This window comes from Solea solea, chromosome 10 (assembly GCF_958295425.1).
Source record: "Solea solea chromosome 10, fSolSol10.1, whole genome shotgun sequence".
In the NCBI taxonomy this organism is placed as follows: domain Eukaryota; kingdom Metazoa; phylum Chordata; class Actinopteri; order Pleuronectiformes; family Soleidae; genus Solea; species Solea solea.
Genome location: NC_081143.1, coordinates 23,548,978 through 23,564,973, shown reverse-complemented (window position 1 = coordinate 23,564,973; position 15,996 = coordinate 23,548,978). Strand labels below are relative to the sequence as shown.

The window sequence follows — 15,996 nt, the reverse complement described above, 5'->3', positions numbered from 1 at the left end:
AAGGCAACAAAAAAAAAAATTGTGAGGCGAGCAGGGTAGAGGGCGCTGGCTTTTACTTAAAAGTCATTAATATAATAACGCAGTTAGAGGACACATCAATGTCATCTTTGTCACCTGGTGGTTTTTAATTTTCCTCACATCCAGTTTCATTCTTTTGTTTAATCTGGTTAAAACAGTCCGATGTCCTCTCGGAGGAGGAGCAGGAGGATGCGAGTGTGTGTCCTTCAGCTTTTCTCCTTGCGAGGGCTGGGGCTATTTCCTGGTTCGCCCTTGTGGCTCAGCCTCTTCAGCGCCTTCATGGGTTTGAACTTTGCCCCTTTCTTCTTGTGCTGGTCGCTCTCTGGCTCCTTGTGGAAATCTAACAGGGAACAAAAGAAAGGGAAGTGAACTTTCCATCTGCAGAATCTTCCTCCCACTGCAAATGAAACGTCTTCCTACCTTTCTTCTTAAGCATGGCTTCCACGATTTTGTCCTCCTCTTCCTCCCTGTGACAGAATAACTGTTAGATCACAGGCAGCTGCAAACATCACCTGTTCACTACATGCTGAGTCACTGGCAGTTACTGATTACCTCTGCCTGTCTTGGTCCATGTTATTGACGATTTGGTTCCGCTGCTCAATGATGGTCACCAGCTCAGCCATCAACTCCTGCTCCCGGCTTTTGTCCTCCTCCGTCCAGTCTTTCTCTGGGTTAGAGGAACAAAATGAAGACGATGAATTATGTGTTGCGTGACAAATATATAACAATAGAATAAAATAAGAACATTTACTTTTAAGTATTTAGCAGACGCTATTATCCAAAGCAACTTACAAAAGAGGAATAAGCTACATAGAAGAAGTCTTGTAAAGAAATCCACTAGGATAGGAACAGTGGACTGACAGAGGGTGAGAGTGTGGAAGTGGGTCCAAGTGCAGAAGGAGATCATGCAGGGGAGGAGGGGTAAGATATTTGCTCTTGGAAGAAGACAAAGTCAACTTAATTGCCAATTCTGCCACATTTACAGGACAAAAGGTGAGACTGAATTGCAGTTTCTTTCACACAAGTACAGAATAAACTGCAAAATAACAAAAAAAATAAATTCAAAATAGAATTGAATTAAATAAAATGTATTTGTATTGTCGAAATTCACAAAGTTTGCTTCAGTGGCATTGACAGTCTGTGCATGTACAGTACATCCTCTGACACTTTGGTTAAGAATGGTTTTGTCCCTGCGATGGACAGGCGACCTGTCCAGGGTGTACCCTGCCTTTTGCACTATGGCAGCTGGGATTGGGTCCAGCAACCCCAGACCCTCATATGGAGGATAAAGCAGTAAAATGATGAAATATTCATGTTTAATTATTATTACAGGAATTCTTCCAGACCTGAAAGTAGTGTTATTTTCTTTAATCCTCTTATGACCATCATGATAATCAGGCCGCATGGATTAAATCTGATTTTATGGCTGTACAAATGTTTTTTCTGCCTCTTTTTCCAAGATAACTTTCACTTTTGATATCTGTCAGTTATTCAACCATTTATGAATTACGGTAAAGAGAAGCTGACGTCACAAACATGTGACGTGCTGGTGAATCTTGTCTGTGATTCCTGTCCTGAGGGCTACCGTAATGACAAGAATATGGGTGCAAAGCTCCATTTCTCTGCATCTTCTACTGCTTTATCCTCCACATGAGGGTCACGGGGGTTCGCAGCTGACATAAGGTGAAAGGCAGGGTCACACCCTGGACACAACGTCAGTCCATAGTTTTTATATTTTCTAGATATCACAAACGGTCTAGGAGTTACGGTAAAGAGAAGAACGCATGCCAAATCCTGCTGGTGACGACAGAGTGGTCACAGAAGGGTTAATGTATCAGTGAGGATATGTGTAAGGGGAAGTGACTGGCACTGGCAGTTTTTATTTTTTGCTTTGTAACATGACATACAACACATCAGGTACTACATGTAATTGTATAAAGGCAAACACACCTGGTTTGTTGAGAAGACACCTCAGCTCGTACTCCACATCAGCTTGCCTCTCCTCCAGGTTCTGCTGCTTGGCTCTACAGTCAGCAACAAACAAACAAACAGTGTTAGACATCGCTATCCTAATACTTTTAATCTGCTTTCTGCAAGAACAGAGACAATATAGGGGGGGGGGGGAAATCTCATCTAACCTGAAATAAAGACTTAAGATTTGGAAACACTAACCCTTAACACTCTGCATATAACTGCTGTTTAACTATGACTTTTGAGTTGACCTTGTGTTTTGAAAAGGAACCAATAAATGAATAAATAAGTAAGTAAGTAAATGAATAAATAAGTAAGTAAGTAAATAAATGAATAAATGAATAATAAAAAAAATGTATTAGTAATAAGAAGTGTAGCTACTTCCTGACAAAACAACTCATGGTGAGTTGCAACCACAGTTGTGACAGGAAATGGCTTCACTTTCACACATGCATAGAACAAAATCATGTTTCCGGTAAAGATCAGGTAGTGACAGTGACTCCTGAAGAGGTGAGCATAGATGCTGCTAAAGCAGGGTGCCCAAACCTTTTCAAACACATATTGTATCATATTAAGACGCAACCAATTAATAATTAAACATTATTTTAGGTTAAACACAGGTAACAACTTGTAATTTTTTGTTTCAGTCACAAAACTTTATTTTTTTTGTAAGATGTCTTCATCACATTTCATGCCTGCTTTAAAAATGAGGGTAAGTCTGCTTTAAACAATCAGAACTTGAAGTGTACATGAAAATTCACAGCTGACACAGCGAGTATCCCTGACACTACACTAGTGAGATACAAGGATCTAGTTCTTGTCTTTAAGAAGTTTGTTCATGTCGGGCTGCAGTGGACTCATCATTTTAAGAAGCATTGTTATTCCGCACAAAGGGAACAACATAAACGATTATATTCTAATTAGATTCTTTAGGATATATAAATATTTTTTGGTCTGGTGGGCAAAATAAAACTCTCCACTTTGAGCAGTCCTGTGCTAAAGCATCACTTATTTCTTTTATTGAAAAGAAGAACAAAGAACAGCACTGTACACGTTTCTTAAGACATAAGGCAGTTTTTGTACTCGGCACTTGTGATTGTCATATACGATCCGTTAAATCATCTGCCAGGTTTTTTTTTCCAATATAATCACCATGTGTCAGGTAAAAATGTTTCACTGTCTCACTCACAAGAAGGAGTGTGATTAATAAGGTTAGTTATTACAACCTTATCCATTCTTACTCACGAATAAAGCACCTACTGGTAATTTAAGTGCCTGCCGACTTAAAGAAATCCGTAAAAATATGCTTTAGCTGCAGAACGTAAAGGTCCATCCATCCTTCTTACGGTGGCCTTCACATATCAGAAAGAATATTTATGCATCAGGTTTCTGTGCTAATGAAAACCAAAATAGTTTTAATTTTAAAGCAATTATACGTTTATACAAAAGACACTTTATTTATTAAATTTATTCCAATAAACTCTCCTAAACGTTACACACTGGACCTTTAGAATACCAATAGTTGTCTTGGTTATATGACCAAATCAAAACATCTTACGTGTAAACCAGCTCTGCTTCTCGTCGGACTAGAAGGTGTTTCTCATGGATCAGCGTGAACCAGTCCACCAACAGTCGCTCCTCGTCCTCATCTGTGATCAAAACAGAGTGATGATAGATTTCTATTTATCCTTCTTTTCTGCAAACCTAGTGTTTCAGTTACTAAAACACCTTTTGGGGTAAAAGCACGAGGGAAGTAAAGGAACTGATTTCAAAATATTGCAGTACGATACCGTTGGGGTTGTCCCTCAGCTTCGTCTCCATCTCCACTCCTCTGTGCTCCATCTCATCCAGCTGCTTCTCCAGCTGAACCATCTCACCGTGGATGTCCTCCACGGGAATGAACTGATCCGACTGCACCTGGAGGGAGGTTTGAGTGAAGTGGACCATTTACTTCTTCTGTTTTTGACACAGAACTGTCATTTCTGAGCCGGCTTATATCAAGTCTTTACTTTTTATACCTTGCGTTTGATCAGTGGGAAGCCGTGACCAGGCGCCGGGGGTCTGGCAGGACGTGAGCCTTTGGGTGGTTTGGTTTTAGACTTAGCCGGTGAGGGAGAAGCTTTCCTGTTGAACGGGTTCTCCTTACAGATCCGCTAAAATGAGAGCACAGTGGATTTATAAGCTGTGGGAAGTGTTTTGACTTTACATTGCTTTATTTGAAAGCAGTCCTTTTACCTTGTTGTGCGACTGTGTTGCCCCTGAGGCCAGAGGGCTTGGGTTCACTGGGGGTCGCGGTGGAGGGGTTCCGGCCCCTTTAGTTCCTGAACTGCGACTGGTCTGTGGGGTGGCCGGGGCTGAGCTGGCATTTGCTGACATCGGAGAAGGAAATGGGCTGGGGGAAAGATGAAGCTCGTTTGAGGAAGAGGAAGGCAAGGCTGTGGGGTCGCATGGTGAACAGATGGACGGCTCCGAGACACTTTTGGTGAAGGCGTGTTCTTGGTCGCTGCTGGTACTGCCACCCAAGGGGGGATGGGAGGAGCTGTGGTCTGAGCCTGAGGACAGACTCTCTATGCTGAGAGCTGGAGAGGGAGAGCAAGAGGAGGGCTGAGAGTATGGAAGAACTAAAAGGAGAAAATATTCAGTTCAAACAGAAAGCAAGGAGGGCAGATGGGAAACGGAAATCAAAGTTTTAAAAGAGAGAAGGGATGAGGGGACAAAAAAAAAACAATGAACACCTATATACAATATTCATTTAGTGTTTATTAATATACTTTTTCCTTCATCAACTGTTTACTGAAAGAAATGTAATAATGTAATATACTACCTATAAACTTAATTGAGTACTTGATTGACTTAATTGAGTGTTCGGTGATCAGTGTTTTGCAAAAAGTTGAGATGATGATGTGCTCAGATATCTCCAATTTTATTTTTTTTATTCACCTTTAAGAAGCAGAACAATCAGAGAACTTGTTTTGATTCTTAAAAAAAACAACTCTAAAACTGAATAATCCATTAAGCATTTTACTTTAGACAAAGGCCTTGCTTTACAGAGGCCGCCATCTTGTGCCGTGATGTTTCCACAGCAGCCAGAAAGAACAAACCAGCCAGTGAAGACGATGCAACTGAACAACATTCTTTCTGGTATATAAAGGCCACCGTAGTTTGTGTGTATGTGTGGTTACAATCTGCAGTCTCACCACTAGATGTCACTAACTCTTACACAATGAACCTTTAGATGTCACCATTTTAAATTGAGGGAAAATATTGAACTGCAACAATTCCCATTTCTGCAGAGTAAAAACATTGCTTAAGTAAAAGGTGGTGTCACACTTTAAATTCTGTCCAATGATTGGTTTGAATTTCTCACTTGTGTTAAAGATGTTTGTGATGTTCTGATCAAACTGACCTTGGCTCCCAGCAGGTGGCTGCGGTGCTCGGGGTGCTGGACGTTTCTTGCTCCTCGCACTCCTGGGGCTGGCAGAGCAGGATGAGCTTCCTCCACTAGGGGGAGTGTCATCACCTGTTGTGTCCGCTGCACGCGTGATGCTGTACCATGGGTGACTCACTGCCAGTATGGCTGGAATCTCACCGCCTTCGGCCCCCTCTTCCTCCTCTCCTTCGTTAATTTCATCGTCATCGTCATCCTCAAAAGGGTTGGCGGGTGGATTGGGTGTACTGGGTCTGGAGCCTTCCCCTTTGAGAGAGGACAGAGAGCCTATATTGGGAGGTGTTGCCAAGCCGGGAGGGGGAGGGGCTTTCTTCTTCCTGGATTCTGACTGAACCAGGGCGAGCCAAGGTGGGTCTTTGGGTTTATGAGTGCCACTGGACAGGCTAGACAGTGAAGACACACATAAAAGGAATGGAGGGGTCATGGTGGGGAAGACACCAACAGCATCGCCAAACAGAGGCACAGACAAGCAAACAGCCACAGTACATGCTGTTACAAGATAATCACGATGATACGAGGAGCGTAGACGAAATGGTGGCCACAGAAAGGAAAAGAGGCATTAAACAGAGAATGATCTACCTTCCAGGAGACAGTGATCTTTCTCGAGGTTTGGGAGGAGTTGGAGGCTTCAGATTTCCACCTGTGATTTCAGGGAAAACAAATTAGAAGATTAGTATCAGACGGTTTTTATGTCTACAATAGATGATGTGAGACGATGAACACACACACACACACCGACAGCAAGGCTGTCTGTTGTCCGGTGTAGCCGAACCCTCGGGGCAGGGCGAGGAGGAGGAGTGGGTTCAGAAACTCTGCGCGGTGCTGGCACTGGCACAGGCCGAGTGAGGCCTTCATTATGATTGACAGGTGTAGAAGGAAGATCCCCATTGGGTGTATGTGTCGCTGGTGCCTGAGCGTCTTCGATCTTCTCTCCCTCGTCGTCCTCTTCGTCGCTCTCGTCAAAAGGATTGGGAGGAGAAGAAGAACGCGGCGTCTCCTCTGCTGGTTCACTACCGTCCAAGTCTTTTGCTTGTTCCAAAGCATCTGCTGTATTTGCTGCAACAGGACTGACTGAGGAAGAGTCACTTGTAGGCATGTCACCGGAATCTGTTCGGCCCGATGGGGATGGAGTCTTAGTCTGGTCCTTTTGAGAGAGCGAGGTGTGAGGAGTGGGGCTGCGACCAACCCTGGCAGACTGAGCTACCACGGGTTTCTTGCTAAGATCTGGTCGGCCATTTTGATTAGCTAAAGCACGCCTTGAAAGGTGATGTGTGCAGACCAGCGCTCCAGAGTCGCTCCCCAATTTGTACGATCCAGGGAGCAAAGTGCTGTGACACTCTGTGCACCTGAGACGACAATGACACAAGAGGAGAGTGAGGTCTTCAATGGGTTATATGGATAGTGGATAATTGAAATACTTAAAAAGCTACTAAAAAAGTCACAAAAGATGATTATTAATAAATAAGCAAACAAAAATACTATCAGAAATCTATTATTGAGATGTAAAAAGGATGGTTATTTTTGACATTATACTGTATATCACAGTATCACAGTTTTCAGAAGACAGAAAACAAGGCAACTATGTAGATTGTATTTATTTTACCCTTATTTAACCAGATAAGTCAGTTGAGAACTAATGTAGAGATGTAGTTCACTTATCATTTCTTACTTATGTGAATCTGAGTTTGTCTGAGTGGAGTTATGAGCATTCAACTGGTGGATCATGAACAGTTATTGGGCAGTTGTTCAGGCCGTTTTCACACCTAATCGTCCGCTAGACTCAAATAAACCAGACTTTCCAAGGATTCGATTTAGAAGGGCTGGTGTGAATGCACCCTAAAACAATGTGGTTTCATTGTATACAGCAGTTGATCAAAAGATTTGTTGAGATTGCAGGAATATCTTATTAATAATAATAATAATAATAATAAATATACTGTTCATTTCATTGGTCGAAATACTCTCGGGGCTAAATAAGGTCCATAAAACACTTTCACTTCAATTTTTGTCGCTGCGGAATTCACCTGAAGCAGTTGCGATGGTAGAGCTTGCCGTCCACCAGAAACCTCTGCACCAGGTGGACGTGCTTCTGGCAGGCGGCACAGGTGCTGCTGAGTGCGATGCGTCTGACCGCTGCTGCGTCGATCTGTGCCAGCGGGCTTGGCTATTGTAAGTGACCACAGGGTTGATCGCACAGAAGGGACAGGGCGGAGACATCAAGGGGAAGGGGGAGGAAGATGGAGAGTAATGAGGGAGGTGGGAGATCAAACATGGAGTCAGGATTTGAGGATCTGGATTGTTTGTTTTGTCAAGCTAGCTACGTCTGCTCGGTTTCTGCGTCTACAGTTAGTCGACTCACGAGGTTCACTACTGCATTCACTATACCATTTGTTTCATGCGAAAATGTATATCAGGATAATAAAAAAGTTTTAATATTAAAAGAAAAAATCCAAACAGCTTGGGTTAGTTGCTCAGTGAGTCACACATTTGGGATTGATAAATAGTTTTTAATGCTGTGTTGAAGGGGTTAGAAGCAGCATATTGGTAAATCATGGCACTCTGTGTTAGGATAGTATAGTTAGTTGTTTTTCTTTTATATCAAAATGTTCTTTTAAAAATATGTAAACTGACATAACTGTTTGGCTTTTACCTCCTAGCTGACTCCCACCCTGTCCTACTGCCTAAGCTCAGGATAAGAGAGTGAAGGGGGGGTCAAATGTGAGGAGCAGGAAGAACAGGAAGAGGAGGGAGTGGAATGGATTTCCATCTGTCGAGGGGTGAGGAAGGATGGCAGTACATGGAAGTATGGAGATGGAGGTAAGAAGTTGAAGGCATGCGAAAGAAAAGAGACAGGATACAGAGGCTCTCTTTATAGACTCATTCTACCTCGGCTGCTTTGTTCTCCCCCCCTGCTGTGCAACACAAAGCCCACATTTCAGGAAGTAACACTAAAAAATACATCTGTGGATATTGTACATTGTTGTACTAAGATGGGATTTGTATTGTACAGATCTGATGAGATAATGCCCCCAAAAGAGCACATCACAGAATGATGCTTAGATTTTACAAGACACAACAATATATGACCAAATATGGTTTCAGTGTGCTTATCCAAAAGAAACTTGTAGCACTTTTATCGACCAATACAATAATAATATGGGTTACAAACTACATTACTTTAAAAATACAGCTTGTCAGGGCTCATCATGGCCCAAAAATCTACCAGACCCCCACGTGCATGAATGTACGTATATCCTGCTCGTCCCTACGTCCTCTCCTGGTGCCAAGTTTTGTTCTTACCTCAGACTCGACCTCTTTGTCTTCCAAAGGGGTCAGGGGCTTTTTCTGGACTGGCTCATTATGACCGGCAGCACTCGGCCTCTTCATGCAAGGTGGGTTTGCTGTGAGAGAGGAAGTAAAGGAAGTCATCTGTTAATGGCATGGACACATTATGTAAGCTGGTGTCACACCCATGAAGTGAAGTTGTTCCATGTAAAATGTGCTGTGGGGTTAATAGTTCACAATGCTCTGACGTTATGGGTGAGAAAACATTAAAATAGTGTTCTTTGTATAGTCAAAAGGTAAAATGGTGATATTAGGTATTAAATAACAATGTTGTTTTTTTTCTTTTTTCTTTTTTGGGGGTGCAAACAAACAAACCATAAGACTTGTTGTTGAAGAAGTTGTAATACTGGGAGACATAGGTAATGACGCTGAGCCGGTCAGGCACTTTCATGGACACCATGTCCTCTGGGTCCAACAGGGCGGGAATCCCCAGCTGGGTCTCAGCCACTTCAAATGCCTACATTAAGGCAACACAAGAGAGAGGAGGATAAGGTGGGGTTCAAAGAGGAAAATGAGGACAGGAGGATGAGTGCATTACACCGATAATTAAATAATATTTAAAGTTAGAGAGATCATGAATTAATAAACAAACATCTTTTAATAGAAAAAGCATCTGCAGAGATTGAATACCACCAATAAATGTTTTGTTTAAGTGTATCCTCACTTTTAAAAAAGATTGTCTGGCTCTTGCAGCCTTAGAATAAGTATTTTATATGTACTTTAAACAAGGGCCTGGACAAAAGAAAACATTTTAAACCAGCAGCTTACTACCCAAACAAAGAAAAATAACAACCAATGAAGTCCTCCACTTGTTGCACCATTATTAGATGTCACAAATTCATACAGACTGGACCTTTAACCTCAGACCTCAGTGGTATGGATCACTCACACTGGAGAATTTTGACAGTTTGTTTTTACACACATTACTCCCATTGCATTGAGCAACCCAAACAAAATTCCATTTCCACTTTATCAGTGTGCTGGCAGCAGGAGAATAACACATCTCAAAGATATCACATAAAACCGAAACTGTATGCAGCTACATATCAAACCGAGAAAGCAGGTTCTCATTTTTATAAGTAAACGGCAAAATAGATCAATTAAACTTAATCTTAAATATGGGCATTTACAGAAATCTGGTTATTTGTCTTCATGGAAATGGACAGAAACCAAAAGACAGAACAATGCTTCTGTTGCATGTGTGTATGTGTGTGTGTGAGACGAAACAATGTGCTTGCCAAAACCCACCAACCAGCCGATACTTTGATGCCCTGGAGGGTGTTAACACTGCTGCCAAAACCTCAGTCATTAGCTCACTATGTTGCAGTCTTTCCTTTGAGGATAACCATCACTCTAATGAAAAATTCCACTGGAGACATGAAAGAGTGGGTAAGATTACATGAGAGCATGGCTACAATCCTTGGCAGACCCTCAACACTGATATGATTCAGCAAAAAACAATGTAAGTAAAGAAAAAACAGTAAACACTGGAATCAAACCTCCATTCATCAAAATGCATTGTACTGCTGTATCATACAAATAACACTCGACAACTGAAGTTCGTTTCTTCTTCGTAGTTTTAAACTAATTGTATCTACTACTGCAATTACCTGAAAAATAATAATTGCTCTACACTAACAACACCAAGCAGTTTGGTGGCGAGTTGCAGTTCAAACCAGGATGACATTTTAAGTTCTTACACTCTGAGTGATGCAGTAATGCAGGTCAACAATCAACATGTGACCTCATCCAAAATGATAACACCTAACCACAGTCTGTGTATAGAAATAGATGCAGATGCAAACCAAGCTGCTACTAGACCATACAAGCTGTCAGTCACACTGGTGTACATTCATATCTGCCGTGCTTTATCACAAACGTTCCTCAGGAAAGTGAGAAGTAGAAAAGGGAGAAGTTTTCCTGTTTAAAGGATTTCATTTTTGCAACAAGCAGAGTACACCCTGTCAGCTACCTGCTACCAGGGTCATCTGTGGTCCAACTTCCTGTGCATCACTTAAAACCAGAAGACACAGTCAATGAATGTAACCTAGAAGTACTGAATGTTCTCTACATTATCAGTTCTTGATTATTCATTGGAGTTTAGGCCAGCCAGTACACCAGGAATTTATGTCTGGTTCTCCCACCAGCTGCCCCACTTTCACTAAAAGCTGCAGGATGATCAAAAAGATGTAAACAGCAGGAAAGAGCTGCCAAAGTTTAGCTCAGGCTGAAAATGAGGTCACTCCCATTTCATCGATGAAAATTCTTGTGGCCAACAGATCATGTGAAGAAACACAACATGGAAAATAAGATTAAAAAAAGAAATTTGACTTGGAAATTCAGCACTGCTACAACTAAAATCTTCTCAGCAGGCTTACGTCATTGATTTTATTGGTTTTTTTCTCCTATTCTGCTTACATGCCAGATGCTCTGGTTATCCCCCCTTTGCCTCATCACACTCCATCGAGATTAAGTAACACTTTTCTCCACACAGTCAAAAATACAGTGAATACGCCCTCAGTGACTGCATGAAATGAAGCTTAATAATGGTATGGCTAAATTAAAACCATAAGTTAAGTGATACCTAATAGATCTCAGGGGATTAATCCAACTCTCCTGCCAACAGCTAACCTCCACTCTGACTTTACTACAAACACAATAACATAAAGAGTCCAATCCTTAAATCATGCAACTGTAAAAGTGACTCACCAGGCGGTTGTTCTCGTATACATTTTCTTTGGACAGCGAACCAAAGTCTCTGAAAGGAAAGGACAAGAGAGAATAAATGTCAAAATTCTAAAGAAAATTGGGTGCAAAGAACACTTAAAAATCGCAGCCACTTTATTAGGTAGACCTTTTTAACTGCCTGCTAATGCAGATATCTTGTCATACAGTTCCATGGCAGCAGCTCAAAGCATGTAAGGTAAGTAGATGTTTTCAAGACCGTTTGAAGTTCAAATAGAGCTTTAAAAATGTGATTTAAGTGACACTCAATAAGACATGGTTGTTGGTGCCAGAGGAGCTGCTCTGAGTATTTCAGAAACTGCTGATCTGCTGGGATTTTTACCAGAGGAGAATGACCAGACTGGTTTGAAGAGATAAAACCTCATCTGTAGCTCACAAAAGTAACTCACATGGCAATTATGGAAAACCAAGGTATGCAAAAGACCATCTCTGAACGAATATCATGTGGAACCCTGAAGCAGCTAGACTATAGCAGAGCACTGGGTGCCACTCATGTCAACCTATTTAGAGTCCTGTGTATGTAATCAAGTAGCCAGTCATTGTATGTATGTATGTATGTATGTATATGTATATGTATATGTATATGTATATATATATATATATATATATATATATATATATATATATATATATATATACATATATATACTGTAACTTGCAGCAAATGCAACTCAGTACAGTATGTAACATTATAAAGCCATGCTGACCCAGGACAGTACTGTATTTAGCTTACTGACCTCCTTCCACATATGCTATGAACCATCTAACAGCTATTATTGGCTCGACAGAACTGGTGAGCAGTTCAGCTTCCACGCTACCTTTGCTGGTTACAAAGCAAACACAAATGATGTATGATATGAACAACCGCCAGGGCAAAAGGAAAGACATGACTGCACTCAACAAGAGCGATGGGCTGGTAATTACAAGGTTCTTCTTTGAAACGCCTGGAGTGTGGAACTACAGCCAGAGCTCTCACCAGTAAACATCCTGCAGTAAAACTGGAAAATGTCTGAGGTGTTCCGTGTGGTCGTGTGCACAAGTTAATTTCATGTTGACGTTAACGTCTAGGAGCAAGGCAACGGTGCAGGGGAGAAAAACACAACTAACCCTGGTGAGAGCTTGTGGAGACCATGTGGAACTCTGAGCAAGGCCAAAATCCCATGAATGAGCTCCGTGTTGGAGTGGCACAAAGTGACCTCTGTTCTCTCTAATCTTGTTCCCATGGTCACAAACACACTGAGCAGCAGCTCTAATATCAAGATCATGTCAAAACAAGTCCATTGTGTCTGTCCTGCCAACACAGCCAGATGGACATGTGGCAACATACTGTCAAAACTGTTGCTGGAAGTTCCAATATTCAAGCCTCAATGGAGACAAAGTGCCAGACAACACTGGCACTTATAATGGGAGTGCTGTGTGGGATCTGAATTTGTGAGTCTCACTCCAAAGTTTATTTTTGGAAAAGACGACTTCTGAGGAGTGCAATGTCTGTGGTTATTTGCACCATGTGTGACAGACAGGCTTTTAATAAACGTGATCAAATAAAATCCAGGTGAACCGGTACATCTGCTAAATATGGTTTAGTCATTTGGACAAGTCCGTGCTGGAGCGTTGATGTAAATTATAGTGTGACAGTAAAAAAATTAAGCTTATGAATACATAATAATGGGTAGTGTGACAGGAGTCATAAATGACACAAAAGGTCTAATATGCAATAAGAAAAACAAAGCAGACGGCAGCAGTGCTGAAATGAATCAATCAGAGGCTCTATATGAAAAAAATTGAATTTAAAAACAATTTTGTCATTTTGTCAAACTGGGTTATGGAGGATGAAGCCATATCTACTCCAGTCTCAAGAGAGTGACTAAATGACAGTTGAAAAGTGAGATGAGGCCATTTGCTGGCCATCACTGGCTGCAGAGTGCAGGGTGGCTCCACATTGGCCTGGCCCAGTGTAAGAGGTAAATCCAGTTTGACAGGCAGAGGTCTCAGCTGCAGATTCATCTGACAGACTGTCTGCCTGCATCAGAGCTCTTCCACTGGGCAACTGCAGCAGCTACACAGGGACCCATGCTGGGGCACAAATTGGGGAGGCAGCACTTTAAAGTTGAGCATTTTTTCCACTGCCCTGCTTAGAGCTTTACCACTGTGGTGTGTATGCACACGGATTCCACTTCACTGACTTGTCCTTCAGTAACTGCTCCAGTGAGTGCTCTGCTAACATCCAAGCACAGTCACATTTACACACAAATGTCTGCACCATCACCAGCATAAACCTGCACAAGCATATCATTTACTGGATGATTTCACACAATCCTCCTACAACAGCAAAGGTCACCTACGTGTTCCTGCCAGAATCAAAGAACTAATCATGATGCTGACAACACACAGGGCAATGTTACAGCCACTTTATGTAACACAAGATACATGGGTTTCCATTGTGAGTCATGTGACTGTTAGGGTTTTTGTGCATGTTTGTGGTCACACTACAATAAAGGAAACTTTTCACCTACTCATCTTTTCACATGGTTGCTCTTATCTGGAAGAAGAACTTTTTCAAAGACACAGACAACCTGTCACTGAATAATAATCTTATTTTCACTGTGATTGGGCAAAGGCTCAGCGGAGTGACTTGTAAGCTCAGAGTTCTTGACATTTTTTCTGCTGTTGTTGTCTACATAACAATTCACAGTAACCACTTCCTTGACCCTGCAATATGTCACTTTAAACTCCACTGAGAGGGCTGCTGTGTTTTGTGGTGGCTTCTGTACAGTTTCTGGGTGTGGGAGTAAAATGCAAAGAGGAGGGGCCTGTTGTTACAGACAGGGTATGACTTGTCAGCCCGGGTTAATTACAAGACACTGACCTCTGTCTCCCTGTACAATGTTCATATTTTGCTGTGTATTACATATACACAGAAACATTATTAAATGCCACCAACATCAGTGTGGAAACTCCCCACTTAAACTGTATTAAAAGTGTACTTTTTAATGGGTGCTGTAGGATTTTACCTTAATTATTTTGGAATAGAAAGATAATATTATGGTAAGGCTATACTTCTTCTAATGCAACTTCCATATTGGCATTTACAACAATGGTAATCATGATTAGGAGATAATATTGCAGGATTAACATGTTATTTCCAAAATGATATCCCGATATTGCCTTGTTATGAGAATTACTATCGATGCAGTACCTTCACATGAAAATATTTGATTATTATTCCCATATTATGAAGTTTAAACTCATCCACCCTTGTGTCCCACACACACTTCCCATTGTCTTTACCGTGATTACTTCATAATTACTATAGAAATAAGATGGTATTAACACAATATTGCAATTACCATACTGCTATTGTACTGTAAAGTTACACTCCGTATTTGAATTCAAATCTAAAGACAACACTGTCTGGCTGCACCAAAAACCATGGAACAAAACAATGAAACAGTATCACAGTAACATCGCTAATCTTCAAGTTACTTACATGAGATCTGGTCTGTAACGATGAATGATGGCACAGAATGCCAAACCGTCCCTGAAGGACGAGGACATGTCCTTTACTTCCACATTGTCATAATGTTCACACTGTATCCGACACCACTCCTGCAGAGCCCTCAGGGATCCCATCATACTGTCGTTGGCTGTCAAATACAGTCGATGCTTTGGTAGATTTTCCCCACAGACGTGACAGCAGGAGACGATATTAGATGTTTTCTCCTGTCACGGGCGAGTCATCGCCGGTGTTCCAGTTGGAGGAGGGACGGCCAGGCAACACCCGATGTTGCGATACGTTACATTCATCATCCACCGCCAGTGAGTCACGTTTAGACTAGTGCAGCTGCTTGCTAGCTAGACGTTAGCTAACTTTTGCACTGTATGAACACAAAGCATCATACCGCAGTTTATCTACTGGCTGCTCGGAGAGTTCTCCACACAGCGAATCACTTAGATTTGCAGTATCTTTGGTCAGAAAGTATCCCCCCCTGTTTAAATACGCCTGGTATCCACAGTTGAGTTAAATTACAGTACCAACAAAGTTCGTTTTACGCAACCAACTTAGCTAACTATCCCGCTGTTAGCTTCTGTGTGCAGATGTGACTGCTTCTGGGCGAAGGTGTGTTCTTTTCAGTCGAGGCAGCGTAGATAGTTTCCCTCTTGAGGTGTGGACAAACAACACTGGTGCAGTGACTGCAAGAGAACACTATAATAAAATCAACGCTGCACTACGTACTACTCCCGGTGCCCTGTTCTTTACGACAAATGCGTTTTAAAAAAACACAGCAAACAGGTAATGTGAATGAAGGTAGCCTGTCGCCGCCGGCGGGTGTTAAGCCGTGCTAGCTTCAGTCAGTGAAGACACTGGCAGCTGACAACCTGCCCTGTCTGCTCTCCATGGTCTGCTCCTCTATTGCAATAGTGTCACGCTGTTTTTCTCTCCATGTCCACCTGGGGGCGGTGCAGAGCCA

General features: G+C 41.9%; 1 protein-coding gene across 2 annotated transcripts; it reads right to left on the bottom strand.

Annotated features, from left to right (window-relative positions):
• Window positions 1-101: 101 nt before the first annotated feature.
• Window positions 102-15,954, bottom strand: micall1a (MICAL-like 1a). Of its 2 annotated transcripts, none has more exons than XM_058639988.1 (16): window positions 15,015-15,954; window positions 11,492-11,540; window positions 9,098-9,239; window positions 8,738-8,838; window positions 7,462-7,601; window positions 6,173-6,783; window positions 6,017-6,077; window positions 5,396-5,820; window positions 4,225-4,568; window positions 4,008-4,142; window positions 3,780-3,906; window positions 3,548-3,638; window positions 1,969-2,042; window positions 571-685; window positions 439-485; window positions 102-358 (listed from the first exon to the last, which is right to left on the bottom strand). In XM_058639988.1, exons 1-16 carry the CDS (start codon window positions 15,158-15,160, stop codon window positions 225-227), a joined length of 2,742 nt encoding a protein of 913 aa, XP_058495971.1. In that variant the 5' UTR covers window positions 15,161-15,954; the 3' UTR covers window positions 102-224. The 2 variants fall into 2 exon arrangements, with proteins under 2 accessions (XP_058495971.1, XP_058495970.1); XM_058639987.1 differs by having other exon boundaries at window positions 4,225-4,610; window positions 15,015-15,952.
• Between the last annotated feature and the right edge of the window lie 42 nt (window positions 15,955-15,996).

Bases quoted from the DNA above. Each gene is read 5' to 3' on its own strand.
- micall1a (XM_058639987.1), bottom strand. From the start codon at position 15,160: ATGATGGGATCCCTGAGGGCTCTGCAGGAGTGGTGTCGGATACAGTGT. The intron at 686-1,968 runs GTGTGTTTGCCT...CCTCTAACCCAG, and splicing joins GTGTCTTCTCAACAAACCAG to AGAAAGACTGGACGGAGGAG. The intron at 359-438 runs GTAGGAAGACGT...GTTCCCTGTTAG, and splicing joins AGCCATGCTTAAGAAGAAAG to ATTTCCACAAGGAGCCAGAG.